Source organism: Pocillopora verrucosa, chromosome 1 (genome assembly GCF_036669915.1).
Source record: "Pocillopora verrucosa isolate sample1 chromosome 1, ASM3666991v2, whole genome shotgun sequence".
Classification (NCBI taxonomy): Eukaryota; Metazoa; Cnidaria; class Anthozoa; order Scleractinia; family Pocilloporidae; genus Pocillopora; species Pocillopora verrucosa.
The window spans coordinates 13,203,183-13,217,031 of NC_089312.1; the positions used below are offsets into that span (position 1 = coordinate 13,203,183).

Below are 13,849 nucleotides of genomic sequence, written 5' to 3' on the forward strand. Positions count from 1 at the left end.
TCCAACATCACGTTCTACAGCTTTTGGAAGCAGCGGGGAATGAAAAAATGTGTTTTTTATCATGCATTCTTACTAAATGATTGGTTGTAAAGTCTGAGTTTGAACGAAGACGAATCTAAAAAAAGAAAGTTGTGGCCATTATTTCATATATCAGTTCATGTCATCACCAAGAGCACGTCTTCTGGAACTTAGTTTTTAGCTTTCTTGGCAGTATTCATTCATTTACCCACCCGTCTATCCACTTCTCGTTAGTACGTTGGTTCGTTTGTTCATCAGTTGCATACATTCTTCACTTGTTGTTGTTTTTGCTTTTGTTTTTATTTTGTATGCTTTGCGCAAACGAAGGAAAGGTGGACAATGTAAGCAATTGCAATCAGATGAAATGGATTCAATAACTCATTGAATTTTTGTTATGATTAGTGCGAAGCCGAATCTTCACAAAGCCTTAACGTGCTTGTGATAAGTCATAAAATTTTTACCCTAAACTATTCAAATCAACGCCTTTGCTCTGTTGATCTTAGAAATTACAGGAGCCCAGCAGGGCTCCTGGTTGTGGTAGGATCGTACATGTTAGTGGATGTTGACTGAGAGCGCGGAATGCAATATCTGGATTTTGTCTGATATCATTGGAAAACAAGGTGAAAACATTGATCATTCACTTGAGCAGGGATTATGTCTCAATAAAAGGTTTTTGTGTTAGTGTCATTCACTTAGCACGCGAGGAATCAATTAACCGTCATTTGACCCCAGCTCACGAGGTCAGTGAATCACACAGACCAAGAACCTGATGTTGTATCTGGAAGAACAGAGAACCCACTTAGGAAGCATCGAAAATAGCACGAACACAGCTCTGAAAGATTGTTAAGAGTTTAATCAAGATTCTTAAATCCATCTGAAAGTGATTATCTACTTATTGATGATTAGATTAGGTTCTCTCTAAATGAACATGTACAGGCCTAAGGAAGAGGGCACAAATGAATATGTGGGAAGTCACTCGCATATTGGGAAGAACTTTTTAGAGAACGACCTTCTATTTTCAATAGCTTTGAGTTGTAAATCTGTATCTTGACAACAACCATTACAAGGAGTTATTTCTCAATGTTTACTCTAAAAGGATTATTTGGGCCGTTTCCACCCCGCCATTTTATGGGCAAATTGTGGGCCAAAGATTACGCGATAAGGTACGCGAAGGAGACAAAGCAATGACTTTAAAAGGATTACTTAATGGTTTTGAGAACTTTTCTTATCTTTTAAGGCTGTCTTCTTAGCTCAATATCCAAAGATTCACTGCCATATGGCTGTGTTCTCGGTCTGATGAGTGAGTGATTGTTTTCTGATCCTTCAAGTGCCTTCTGATAGGGGACGTATCCAATTTCATTTTAGGGCCTCTCGTACGACTGTCATTTGTCACGCGCGGTTGGCGCCAGCCAAGGAAAACCTTCATCGTGCAGGTTTTTCTTTGGTTGTGCGTTTCCGAGACTCCAAATTTCCGCTTTGGATTCGCACATTTTCATTAAAGAAGGCGTATCCCAACATAACAAAATTCTTTCCTTGATATTAGGCCAACATATCACACCGTATTGACCCACGAATCGCTGTTGTATTCGTTTGTATCGTGGTGAGTTCAACCAAATACAATATGGCGCTGTTACGGTATACATGGGTAGTTCTTCTGCTCGCCGGCGTTACTAGTGCTTTGACTGGAATTCGCCTCAGAGGAGGGAAGCATCAGCACGAAGGTCGGGTTGAAATTGAACATGATGGACAGTGGAAAGCAGTATGTGACCATGGATGGAACAAATACGCAGCTAGAGTGGTATGCCGAATGCTTGGGTTTCCAGACATGCTGCGCTACACAAAAGGGTTAGTTGCACAATTGTTTTCCACCTAAGTTGTCTGCGGGTTTGTTATTACTCAAATCGTGCAAAGAATGGTTTCTGAATATTTCGAGGATTTTAGTAGTGCTTGCGAAGATATATCCTTGTTGAGCAAGTTCTCCTGACACCATGCAAACCAGCGCTGACTAAAAAAGTTTTATTTTCATTTCACGTCCCAGCGAATCGAATTTCGAGTGATCGTGTCGACACCTCATAACATATCTCGTGTTTAAACTGTTCACAGTGTTCTATTTCTCCGTTTTTGTGTTTATGACGCGCAAAATATTTTTGCAGTCGTACTCTTGCTTCCACTAACCTTACTCGAGGTTTCTTTCCTCAGATGAAACTACAGTCTACATCAATTTCTTTTAATAAAGTACATATTTCTCTAGTTTTTCGAAGGTTCGGCCTCATTCTACGAGATTCTAATCTACCTCACCCTACACCCTTGGATCTTGGAAGTCGAATTGTCTTAGCTCCTTTCTAGAAACAAATTATTACATAATGTAGTAGATACGCCGGCTAAAGCATGCAAACTCAATGAACAGACTAATTATCGTACATCAAAACCACATGCACCTAGGGTTTCTCCGATTACGTTAGTGTCTCGAGCAGTTTTAGCTTACATTATATTTATTATTTATTTATATAGTACGTTATAAAATCTCGCGCCATTACGCGATAGGGACAATCGCCCTATTGTTTTAATCAAGACATTCCAGCTGCTCTGTAGATTCAAAACAATCATGGCACAGATTACTTTCTCATTTCCTCCGCGAATCGTTTCATACTTCTCATTGGATGGATCGAGTCAGGTTTATTTTTTTGTACTTTTATCAACAGTTGAACTTAAAAAAGTCTTCAGAATACTTTTTGGTCATAAAAAAGACAAGAAAGAAAGAAAAAGCTATGCTTTGTAATATTCTAACCGGCCCTCCTTCAATTTCTCTTTTCTTTTTATTTTTAAGTCAGTCATCAGGTGCTTTGCGTTTCCGTCAATTTAACTAAATGTGGTTTTCAGTGTGCCCTTATTCGCTGCTCAAATATAGCATGTTACGTCATCACGTTGACGTAAAAAAAAAAAAAAAGAACCGATTTTCTATCTAACGGCTCTTTTTTCAGGCCGGCAATACCGGAAGCATACCATGCTTTTCAAAGACAATAGTTGGAGATGTACCAACTTTGTTCATTGTTTATTGTTTGAAACCGTTACTCGAAAATTCCGTTCTTAGTTAGATATGCTAGAGCTCGGAAGTACGATGCTTTCATCGCAAGGAGTCCACTGGAAGAAGTTTGTCTTTCTCTTCCTTTGTAAACTCGCCAGGGATATGTATATGCCGGAATTGGGTTTCTGTTAAATTTGTTTTTAACAAAACAGTTGTAGGAAGAATTTTTTTCGCTATCATATTTTTCAATCATTTGTTGTAAAAGAGCGGGTGTGTTTCGAGCTCAGAAACCAGATAAATGAACAGCTCTTTGTATGTTCGCTATATTTTGTTGTTTTGAAGGCAAGGGCAGCGATACAGGAATGAAGCATGTGTCGAATGAAAGCATTGGTTTATGACCCTTTTTCCAAAAGGCCGCTTTTTCGCATGTAAGCTGCCCTTGTTCGCTCTCAGTAATTTCTAAATACAATTCTACAAAGAACTGTGCTTTCCTGCTCAATAAAACAGCGCCTTACAAAATTTCGCGCCTTACAAAATGTCTTCTTATCAACAGGATTGTAGAGAGCATTATCATTTTTTAAATCTAGCGCCTCTCATTATTTTTTGTCAAGCCTATGCAGTGGAGCACCAGTTAAGAGAAGTCATATTCTTGAAGCATGACAATCAAAGCTGATGGAATCCATGGAATATCAATCAGCGAACAAAATAATTATCACTGGCACGAATTACCGAATGCATTTATCGAATACCTTACATAGGTTGCTTGATCTGAAACGTCTCTCTCTGAAAGTGTCTCATTTATTCACTTCCATTTTTAAGACAAGACAGATTTGGCCAAATAACTTACAACTACTGGTTAGACGATGTCAGATGTCGAGGAGATGAAGAATCTATCGAGCAGTGTGGGCACAGGGAATGGGGGAAACACAACTGCCGTAGATATAACCAGGCTGGTGTAGTTTGTAAACTGGATTTGACTGACAGCGTGACTTTTGCGGAGCCACCAAAATCCATAAATAAGGTAAGAAATAATCACATATATGGACCGAGATTCTAAATCGATCGGCTCTGAATAACAAAGTGCTTTTGGTCGTGTGATTTTCACCCTCCACGCCTTAACAAGCAATCAAGAGCTTCCTTAGTTGGTAATCATTTCCTATTTTCCGGTGACCTTAATGTGTGATTCGGGGGTGACATTTTTAGGGAAGATTAGATGCTAATCGATCACTCCTAGGGTTTGTGTTAGAAAGAAAAACAAATATGCCTATGAGCACTTACAAACTGTTCACTGTTAACAGTAATTAAAGTTACACTCATTTCTCTATGTACTCGAGTAACAACTCATCATGTCCATCGCAGGTTTTGAGCTTGAAAGTCAGGTTACAAGGCCCAGTTGTTGATGATTACATATCAGAAGGTGTCGTCCAAGTAGAGCACGAGGGAAAGTGGGGTTATATTTGTCCTTCTCAATGGACTCAATTTAACTCGTACGTGCTGTGCGGCCAGCTTGGATTTCCTGACGCTGAGGAACTCGAGTCCCATACGAAAACCATCCAAGATTTGGAGCCCGTCTATTGGCTGGACCAGGTGACGTGCAGAGGATGGGAGTCATCGATTGTGTCTTGTGACCATTCAGGGTGGGGACCTAAGCAGTGTGAGGAGGGAGGGGCAGTGAGGATTGAATGTACCAGGAGACGAGAAGATAAGGTTAGTTGATCACAACACTTTATAGTAGAAGGTCAGGCCATAATTACTAAGCCAATTATGTTGATTTTCAAATCAAAAGCTCGAATAGTCAGCCTCAGTTTTACAGGGTGTCTCATCCTCTCCCCTCGCTAATGAGTTGGAAGGAGAGAGAGTCTGTGAACAAGATTACGCAGTCGAGTGTGTGCTCCATGGACAAAGACCTAGCTTTAAGCATTATGTATGAAAATCTCCAGCTTGTTATTATTTGGGTATGGAAGGGTCTCAAGAAAAGTCTGTAATTGAAGAGCCTTATGCAATGTCAACCTTCATTTGTTTAAAGTGAGGTCATAATGTATTTTTCTCGTCAAGCCACACTCCATTCGCCTTCGAAGTGGTGCCCAGATGTCCGAGGGGCGCGTAGAGATCAAGTACAAAGGGTCTTGGGGAACTGTATGTGATGATCATTGGACACTTAAGGAAGCAAATATTGTCTGCAGGTCATTGGGATTCGGTTCTGCGGCAGCAGCAACGAAGGCAGCACATTATGGCAAGGGTGTGGGAAAGGTGAGTACTTGAATTTAACTATTATAATAACTGACTCTGTAAATCACATGTGATAGTTTTGAGAATTACACTCTTGGATAAAAAGGAAATGTTTGCAACGGAGCCGAGGAGTTTTGACTTGCCATCGTTTCTCCCGCTGTTATGAGCACAAAGAGACGATAAGCATCAGTTTTTGTTTAAGTGGGTTGTCGGTCCATTGCAGGCCACTCTCTGGATCCTTCAGCGTTTCGCTCAGATTTCGTTGCAGTTACACTCCTTGGCGAGAGTAAGAGTACTGTTGGAGTGAATGTTTGTCCCCAAACAACAATACCATGACTGGGCACGAGATTAAACGCGAGAGAGTGAATCTTAGAGTAAACTGAATTGTTCCTGATGCTTGAGGTCGCTATGGTTGTTACAGAGGAAATCGTCAAAAGGAATGAATTTCTCGTAAACATAAAAAACAGTAGCAACAGCAGTAACAACAACGACACCAAAACAAGTAAATCTCAACGGCTCCTTCTGCATCCTACCTGATTTCCATGAAATATTCTATTTCAGGAGGGATCATTTACAGGCTAATTTTCAGGAAAAAAATATTTTTTATGATGTGTACGGTGTTTTTTGTTACAGATCATGCTCGATAATGTTCGCTGCGAAGGAAGCGAGCGTAGTATAACCCAGTGTCGTCACCATGACTGGTACAAAACAAATTGTGATCATTATGAAGATGCAGGCGTCAAATGCCACGCCCCAGAGCTTCAAGGTCACCAGGTAAATAATTCCCGCACCACTGAGTGGAACTTCGTTTTACTTACTAAAAGGCAGCTTTTAAGCAACTCCCTTAAATAAAATTACCACTAGTTATTAAACTTTACTCAAACATCAGCCCTTAAAAGAGGCCATCATTACAATTCCCTAATTTATGTAAAAATACAACAATTTATAAAACGAGGAAATAACGACTTCGAATACACCGCTATTGTTATCAAATGAAAATACGGAAATGAACCAATACTTATAGACGAAGATCCACTTTAGATCTTAGGATTTCATTGATGGTTGCATTGTCACCATCCGGCCTATTTCTTTTGGCTTCACTCATTGTTTTAATGTTATTTTGGAAGTTTTAAATTCGTTGGCTATTCGATGTCACTTTTAATTTCTTTGATTTTTTTCATATACCTTAAGATAAAATGACAAGCGAAGCTCTTTGGCTGTCATAACTAATTTTTCATCCTAATGAGGCCTGAAATGCTCCTCTCTTTTAACAGATCAGGCTTAGTGGTGGTGGTAGCATTTCCGAGGGTCGCGTTGAAGTCTTTCATGATGGCAAATGGGGAACCGTTTGTGCTGATGGATGGGGAATAGAGGAAGCCATGACAGTTTGCCGACAGTTGAATCTCGGATTTGCTAGCCAAGCTGTTATCGAAGGTAACTTTGGGGGAGAAGTTCTTCCAGCCATTTTATCTGGAGTTCAATGTCGAGTGGACGCGATATCCATTTACAACTGCGAGCATGACGAGTTCGCGAACACCAAATGCAGCAGCAAAGGCAAAGTAGCTGGCGTCGTTTGTGTTGACGGTAAGGCGTGACTAATTTAATATTGTGTAATATTTAAGGGGTTACTTACATTTTAGTGATTTGCTTGTAGTTAACACGATTTGAATTCAAAGTTCGAAGATATTTGGGTTTTAGCTATCGCGTTGAGTTTCCTATGGTGATTGTCTCGTCTAACTTCCATTAGTTGACTTGCACAGTTTGTCCACTGACTCTACCTTGGACCCACATAAAAGTTTTTGTTTTGGCCTTGGCAGTCAAAGATTACTTGTTTGATTGGATATTAAATTGAGTCGATTTTACATTTGTAAGCTTCTTGTGAAAGGGTTATTGTTCTGATAACGAATGTTTAATCTTCGAAGGTCAGTGGGCCCGCACACCTACTCATGCCTGCCTATAGTGAATATAAAAGCGTGTACTACAGAGTTCGTAATCAATGTCAATCAGAGTAAGAGTCGGTCGACCAGAGTAACTCAGAGTAAGCAAGAACCGATCAATCAGTCAGAGTCAAGAGTGGTTGAAGGGGGAAGAAGTAATAGAAATTAATTGTGCAGTAGGTAGAATTTATCAGAGAACGAAGACTAAAGAAGACTGAAAGACTAAGCACGGTGCGCTCTGCAGCTGGTTTCCCCCAAAACACGCGCTAACGGAAGGATCAATATTTAATAAAATTTGTATTTTGACACAACCTCCTCACCAAACCACGGAAACCTTAATACAGAGTTAAAAGAATATGATGGACAAAGCCAAAGAATGCCTTCAACAAATAAGATTAAGGTTTTAAAAAGGCTACTGCGGTGTTGATGCCATTTTAAATTCTGCCTGGCTAGTTTTCATGATCCGACAAGCAGATGTTTATGCACCGAGAACCTTTTTCCATTTTCTTCCACAGCTCTTCCTGATATAGTACCTGATGTGGAATTGCTACGAAAAGACATGAAGATGCAGAGTATTCCTATGGAATACTTGAGGTGCTCTCTAGAAGAGAACTGCCTTTCAGACTCTGCTAATTACATCCGGTAAAAATTAAACCTAGTTTAACAAATCAAAAGAGAAAACAAAACAAACAGAAAACAAACAAACAAAAAGTTATTGGCGGTCTCAACATTGCGTGCTTTCAAACAAGAGAGATCAGAAGACAATTACATAAGATTGGAACGGCTTTAAAAGCGTTTTCCCTCTGAAATGGCACTGATAGCGAAGACATTAGAGAACTTAAGCAGAGCCCGAACGATTTTGAGACGCGGACTGAACTGGGAGACGAATAAAACTAATTCCGATGCGCTTTGACGCTCATGTATCGACGGTGAGGTCGTTTTAGCATTTAAACCAAACTTTGCTGACCAAAAAAGGTGTAGTGAGCATCAGGAGCGAGACCTTTAAACTTCTGGCTGCCGTCCGCGTCTCAAAAAGGTATGGGCTAATGGCTTTTAACAGCGGGAACGTCTTGGTCGCTTCTACATTATTCTAAACCTACCTAGTCGATCAAACTGATGACAAAGTGAGAGGTCACACTGAAGTTACATCTACTTCTACCAATAAACTGCAGTGGCAACCGCTTTAAATTTGTTCCATGAATACTTACAAGGTCTTTGTTGACGCTACGCGTAAGTGGTATGTTAAACTTTCCTTTCCTACTGAAAATGAGAACAAATTAGACGTCAGGTGATTCGTCCTTAATTCAGGTCGAACTACGAGTTAAAGTTTACCTTGGTTCCAAGGTAGACGACCTGTCTCAGAGTAAACTTGCTACCTGATAGAGAATTCATTTCATTTGTGTCTCAACTAAATGAAGTTCCCTCTTCCACTCAGATTTAAAGATGAACAGATCGAGATTCCATTTGTTCTACTCGAATTTCAGAAATCCAGGATACCATTCAAGGCGTCTTTTGAGATTCAGTGTCAAAATTGAAAATCAAGGATTGGCGGATTTCAGACCGAATTTTCCCAAGTCTGAGTGGCAGTGGCATAAGTGTCATAAGCATTACCACTCTATGGAGACCTTCACCACTTATGATCTCATCGGTAAGTTTAATCCAATATCTCCCAGGATCTTAATGGTAATTCTCCTTACTGTCTGCCATACAATTCTTATGATGCTAATTTGGAGAATTTGGTATTGGATCAACTAATCACCCCGTTAATTGATATTTTTCTCTCTTCTCATTACTTGTCTGTTGGATTCTGTAAGGACGAAATGGTTACTCGTGAGAGCTTAAGGGTTTTTTGGATAGTTCCCTTAGGTTTTGAAATCCAACAATTTGATTGGTCTCAAGCCATATCTGACACTATAAGAACGAAGGTTAAAATCCAAACAGTTTAATTTTTCTTCCATGATGTTTGTTTTCTGAATTTCAATTTTGGAATACAGCCGTCAGTGATTTGTTGCAATGAGGTATTTTAAAAGAATTGTACTTCCTGTAGAGCATTAAAGTTAATATATATTTAATCTCATTAAGATAAGGATTCAGGAGAGAAAGTTGCTCAAGGCCACAAGGCTAGCTTCTGCCTCGAGGACACAATGTGCGATCCAGGCTATGACAAGAAATTTAACTGTTCTGAAGAGGGCGGTCAGGGGATTTCTCCGGGCTGTTACGACATTTACAACTGGAAAATTGACTGCCAGTGGGTGGACTGCTCGGACTTCCAACACGGATCATTTTATTTGAGAGTACATCTGAACCCCGGCAACCAAGTGGCTGAATCAGATTTCAGGAACAACGTGGCAAAGTGTTCCGTGTATGACTATGGAAATTATATCGTCACAAGCAAGTGCAAAATCGGTGAGTCGTTCACAGTTTACATTGCTTTAAAATGATACAGATGTCGGTCGACATGTCTCGATATTGGAAATTCTGATAAATTTCTAGCACGTGAACTTTCATAGAGCATACAACATATTTACGAAATGCTCTCCAAGACTACAATGCCATATGATACGTGATTTATGCAGAGTGCAGCAGAGAGTCTGTACTTCTCAATTTAAGATAGGATGAATTATTTTTTTCCTGCTGTGTTTCGTAGAGGATTGTGACAGCGGGGTGGACACCCATGGCGGGAATTCAGCTGGAAATTGCTGTGTTTTTTCCATTCCGGTACAACCGTAAACTGTACCACGACTGTACAATGGACGGCTACACGTTGAAATGGTGCTCGACCACGTTTGATTTCAAACAAGATGGCAAATGGGGACTGTGCTACAACTAGGTTAGTCTTTTCCTTCAGTTATCTTTCTCTTTATTTTCCTGTCTTTTAAACAAAGGACCCACCATATGACAGTTGCAATGCTGAGAAGTTACAATTCCAAAGCTCAGAGTTTGATCAGCGATGTCGATTCTCGAGAAGGACAGGTTCTTGTGTGCAATCGACAACCTTCCTCTGCAGGCCACATAATTTTCATGTTGAAAGTTAATTTGTAAACAATACTGCTTGGATCTCCCGTGGTCCATAAAGCTAGGTTTTGAGTCAGGTATGTACTGCATGGTAATTTTTTCCTTTTTATGAATTACAGGTCAGCGAGGAAGTTGGGGATCTTTTCTACTCTTTTTTACAAGGCTTCAACGCTTCTGCAAATCTTCACCATGGAAGAAACGCTTTTCAAGTTTTCACCTATCTATATCTGTTAGTTCCTATTCAAATATTTCAATGTTTTACGGAAGAGTACGTTCTTTGATGTTCGAAACTCTATGTATAAAAGGGGCGCTTAAGTAAATTAAGTAATAAGGGTTCTTACCATCCTTTTATCCTATTAACAACCAGCGAGCATTTACTTTGCACTAAATTCTACGTTACTAGCAATGAGCCAACTCATGAACTAGACCTGTGACAAGTGTCCTCGAAATTCCAGAGATAAGCAATGTCAAGAGTATTGAGCGTGAAAATAAAGATGCTCAATAAATTACTATTTTTTAGCATCAAATAGTTTACCGAGTAACGTTCGAAATTTGGTACAAGGTGCCATAGCTTTTGAAAGCCTCGCAAGAAATACCACTTATCAAGGGAAGAAGGAGGTGTTCTCTACCAATTCGACAATGTACTAACTGCTATATACTACTATACTATATATAATTTTTTTACAATCCGAATGGTATATTAAAGTGTTGGTAAGAACTCTCAGCTTTGAATTAATCGTATCCCAGGTCCATGTAACTAACTCCAGGAAGCGGCCTGATGTCTCGGTGAGTTGGAAAGCGGATCTACCGTGAAATACGCGCTTGTTGTTGAACGATATCACATCACTAGGCACCATTTTATATTCTATTTGATTGATCGGACCTCTGAGAATTCGACCATACTTGAGGTAAGCTTCGTACAGTTCCACAGCTTTCTCCGGGGGAAGATTCATGAAGGAGTCGCGTGCAGTATCGTTTAAAGCGAGTCCGCTCAATTTGCCATTGTCATCCAACCTGCAACAAAAGCGTCCTTTCTTGTAAATATGGGCCACATCGAAGGTTGAAAAAGGATACAAATCAAAAACTGAGAAAAGCAAAAAAAAAAAGGAAAAAAATTGTGATACTGAAGAAGAAATATCGTACTTTTTGAACGTCGACCTTGATTTTGTTTTGGAGTTACCCCAGCTTTCGATAAAATGTCATTATTTTGTATTGTTTACTGTGTTAGTCGTCGCATTGAGGACACAATAAGAGTTTCAATGTTATTTTTAAGTTTAGTGTTCCTGTTAGTGTGAAAACAAACACAGCCCCTCAGCTTCTTCTTTTGAAAGGACGGCCTCTTCCGGAATCTTATTTAGGTCACAAAGGCATTATCGTTCAGTGACACCAGTTCCGTAGCCCCTAAGTTTTATTTTTGAAGACATAATCGATAATTCAGAGGGCTTCGAAGCCACCCTACTTTCTACACCTATTTAAGGTGGATCCGAGCCATTTCAACAGCAAACTCACTCTATTGTGACATGAGAGGATTTTCATGTGAAAATCACCAAACACGTCCTTGCCACGGTCCCTGAATTGAATTGGAGTGGTAGACAACAGCTTGAAAGACTCTGGGTCAATTTCTTTCAGTGTCTTTGCAGCGTGAAATCCGTCGGAAAACTGATTAACGCCACCTTCGCTCGACACCTGCTCGATACAGTGAAGAAGTTGTACCTTTAAGAAAAAAAGTAAAATGTTGCTTTCCCTCTCACGTTTAACCGAAAAAAAAGTTCAAATTTGACGAGTGCAATAAGGTTCAAGTGATATATCGAAGCTTCTAGTGAGTTTAAAATGAAGACGTTTTAACTTAGATTTTTATAAAGCTTTTGGCCTCCCAAAAGCAGATTGGGGCTGGACATAATTGCCTGGAATAAACAGATGTCATAAATTTACATGTTATTCCCTTTTTCCTTGATTTACTTACCCCGGGCTGATAGTCCAATAGGCAGGTCACCATAAAGAGGAATGCCGTCTGTGGTATAAGCCAGGTTGTTAGCGTCAAACTTGGCCCGTACGTCGGTACTATGGCTGCAAGTTATACACATCGCAGTTAGTTATATTATTACGCTTGTTGCCAAATACTCCGTTGATTAGAGACAACAAATTTAGACTGGGCATTTCCTTCTCATACCCAGTGGGTATGGGGATAAAACATTACACTATGTTCTGAAGACTCAATGGCGTCCATCCCCCCTTTTAACACAGGATCAGTTACCAGAGCTCTCTTAGAGGTCTATTTAGCAATAAACGCGCATACTCCGAAAATAGATCTGGAACGGGGCATACAAAGTAGACTTGTCTCTTAATCAAATGAGCAATTTGCATCTTTTGTCCAGTCAAGGTCGACAAGTTCCAAATGTTTCCTTTTCAACAACTTTTGAAAATTATTCACTGATACGTAGCTAAGTGAGCAGCGTCCTGAAGTGAATTTTATGAGTTTTAGCACAGATTGTACATTCCTGCAGATTGGCCGCTAGTGCAACATTTATTTTGATAATTTCTTAGTCTCAGTACTTTGAGGCTCTTTTACAAAGCTATTCTGTTGTCAGCAATTTAGTTATGTTCTAGGTTATTTGGGTTCCAATTCAGATAAGTATAGAACTGCTTCAAATATTATATATATATATATATATATATATAATATATATATATATTATGTGTATATATACCTATAACAAGACATGCAACTGCTGACAAAAGAACGCATGCCCGCTCGACGGAAACTGCCTGCAACCATTAGTAAATTACCAAGCCACACCACACGCAAAGAAACAACACGACAGAAACGTACATCGGACTCAAAGAGAACGACTTCAAAACAAGATACAGAAACCACACCGCATCATTCCGCCATGCTAGACACAGAAACTCCACCGAACTCCGCAAGCACATCTGGACCCTCAAAGACAACAACATCGAACACTTTATTTCCAGGCGCATTCTCTCGTCACACTCGCCGTACAACAGCTCAGTAAAAGATGTAATCTCTGCATCAAAGAAAAATTCCTAATCATCTGCCGACCCAAACTATCAACACTAAACAAATGTAACGAACTCGTGTCTTCCTGCCGCCACAGAAACAAAGCCCTCCTACGCAACACTAAACTGTTAAATTTCGCGCAACATAAATTAGATTTATTGTATATAAGTGATGGTAAAGATTATTCTCATTAAATCCCCTGATGAGTGGGCAACCAGAAACAGGTCTGTAGGGATGAACTGTAGTTAGTTTATTTGTCTTTTTCCTCTCACTATATATATATATATATAGTATGTGTATATATACATATATACATATATATATAGAGAAAAACATATATATACAAAATATATAAATGAATGTGAGGTAGAGTCTACCTTGGCCTAAAGTGCTCAATGCTGTGGTAGCAGAGCTAAGTATACATAATTCACAAGATTAGAGGACTCATTGATTTTCTCTCTGACTCTGAGTTTTGCACCTAAGCGCTCATCAGACATAAATATATATACATAACTAAATATATCTAGTTAGAGAGAGAGATAGGAAGTCTGTGTATTTGATTTTCTGTTTTAACAGTGCTCAATACATAGAAGTAGAGCATGATAT

General features: G+C 39.5%; 2 protein-coding genes across 2 annotated transcripts; one reads left to right on the plus strand and one right to left on the minus strand.

Annotated features, from left to right (window-relative positions):
- The first annotated feature begins 1,399 nt into the window (after positions 1 to 1,399).
- On the plus strand, positions 1,400 to 10,039 carry LOC131796122 (lysyl oxidase homolog 2B). The gene is given in 11 exon segments (XM_066165153.1): positions 1,400 to 1,863; positions 3,863 to 4,064; positions 4,403 to 4,750; positions 5,099 to 5,293; positions 5,906 to 6,046; positions 6,547 to 6,856; positions 7,725 to 7,851; positions 8,694 to 8,857; positions 9,292 to 9,615; positions 9,857 to 9,915; positions 9,917 to 10,039. Coding segments are annotated over 11 exon segments (2,217 nt in total). The 5' UTR covers positions 1,400 to 1,639.
- On the minus strand, positions 9,878 to 12,308 carry LOC136283104 (gamma-butyrobetaine dioxygenase-like). The gene is given in 6 exon segments (XM_066171378.1): positions 9,878 to 10,934; positions 10,937 to 11,238; positions 11,734 to 11,756; positions 11,758 to 11,937; positions 12,188 to 12,206; positions 12,208 to 12,308. Coding segments are annotated over 6 exon segments (654 nt in total). The 3' UTR covers positions 9,878 to 10,905.
- Between the last annotated feature and the right edge of the window lie 1,541 nt (positions 12,309 to 13,849).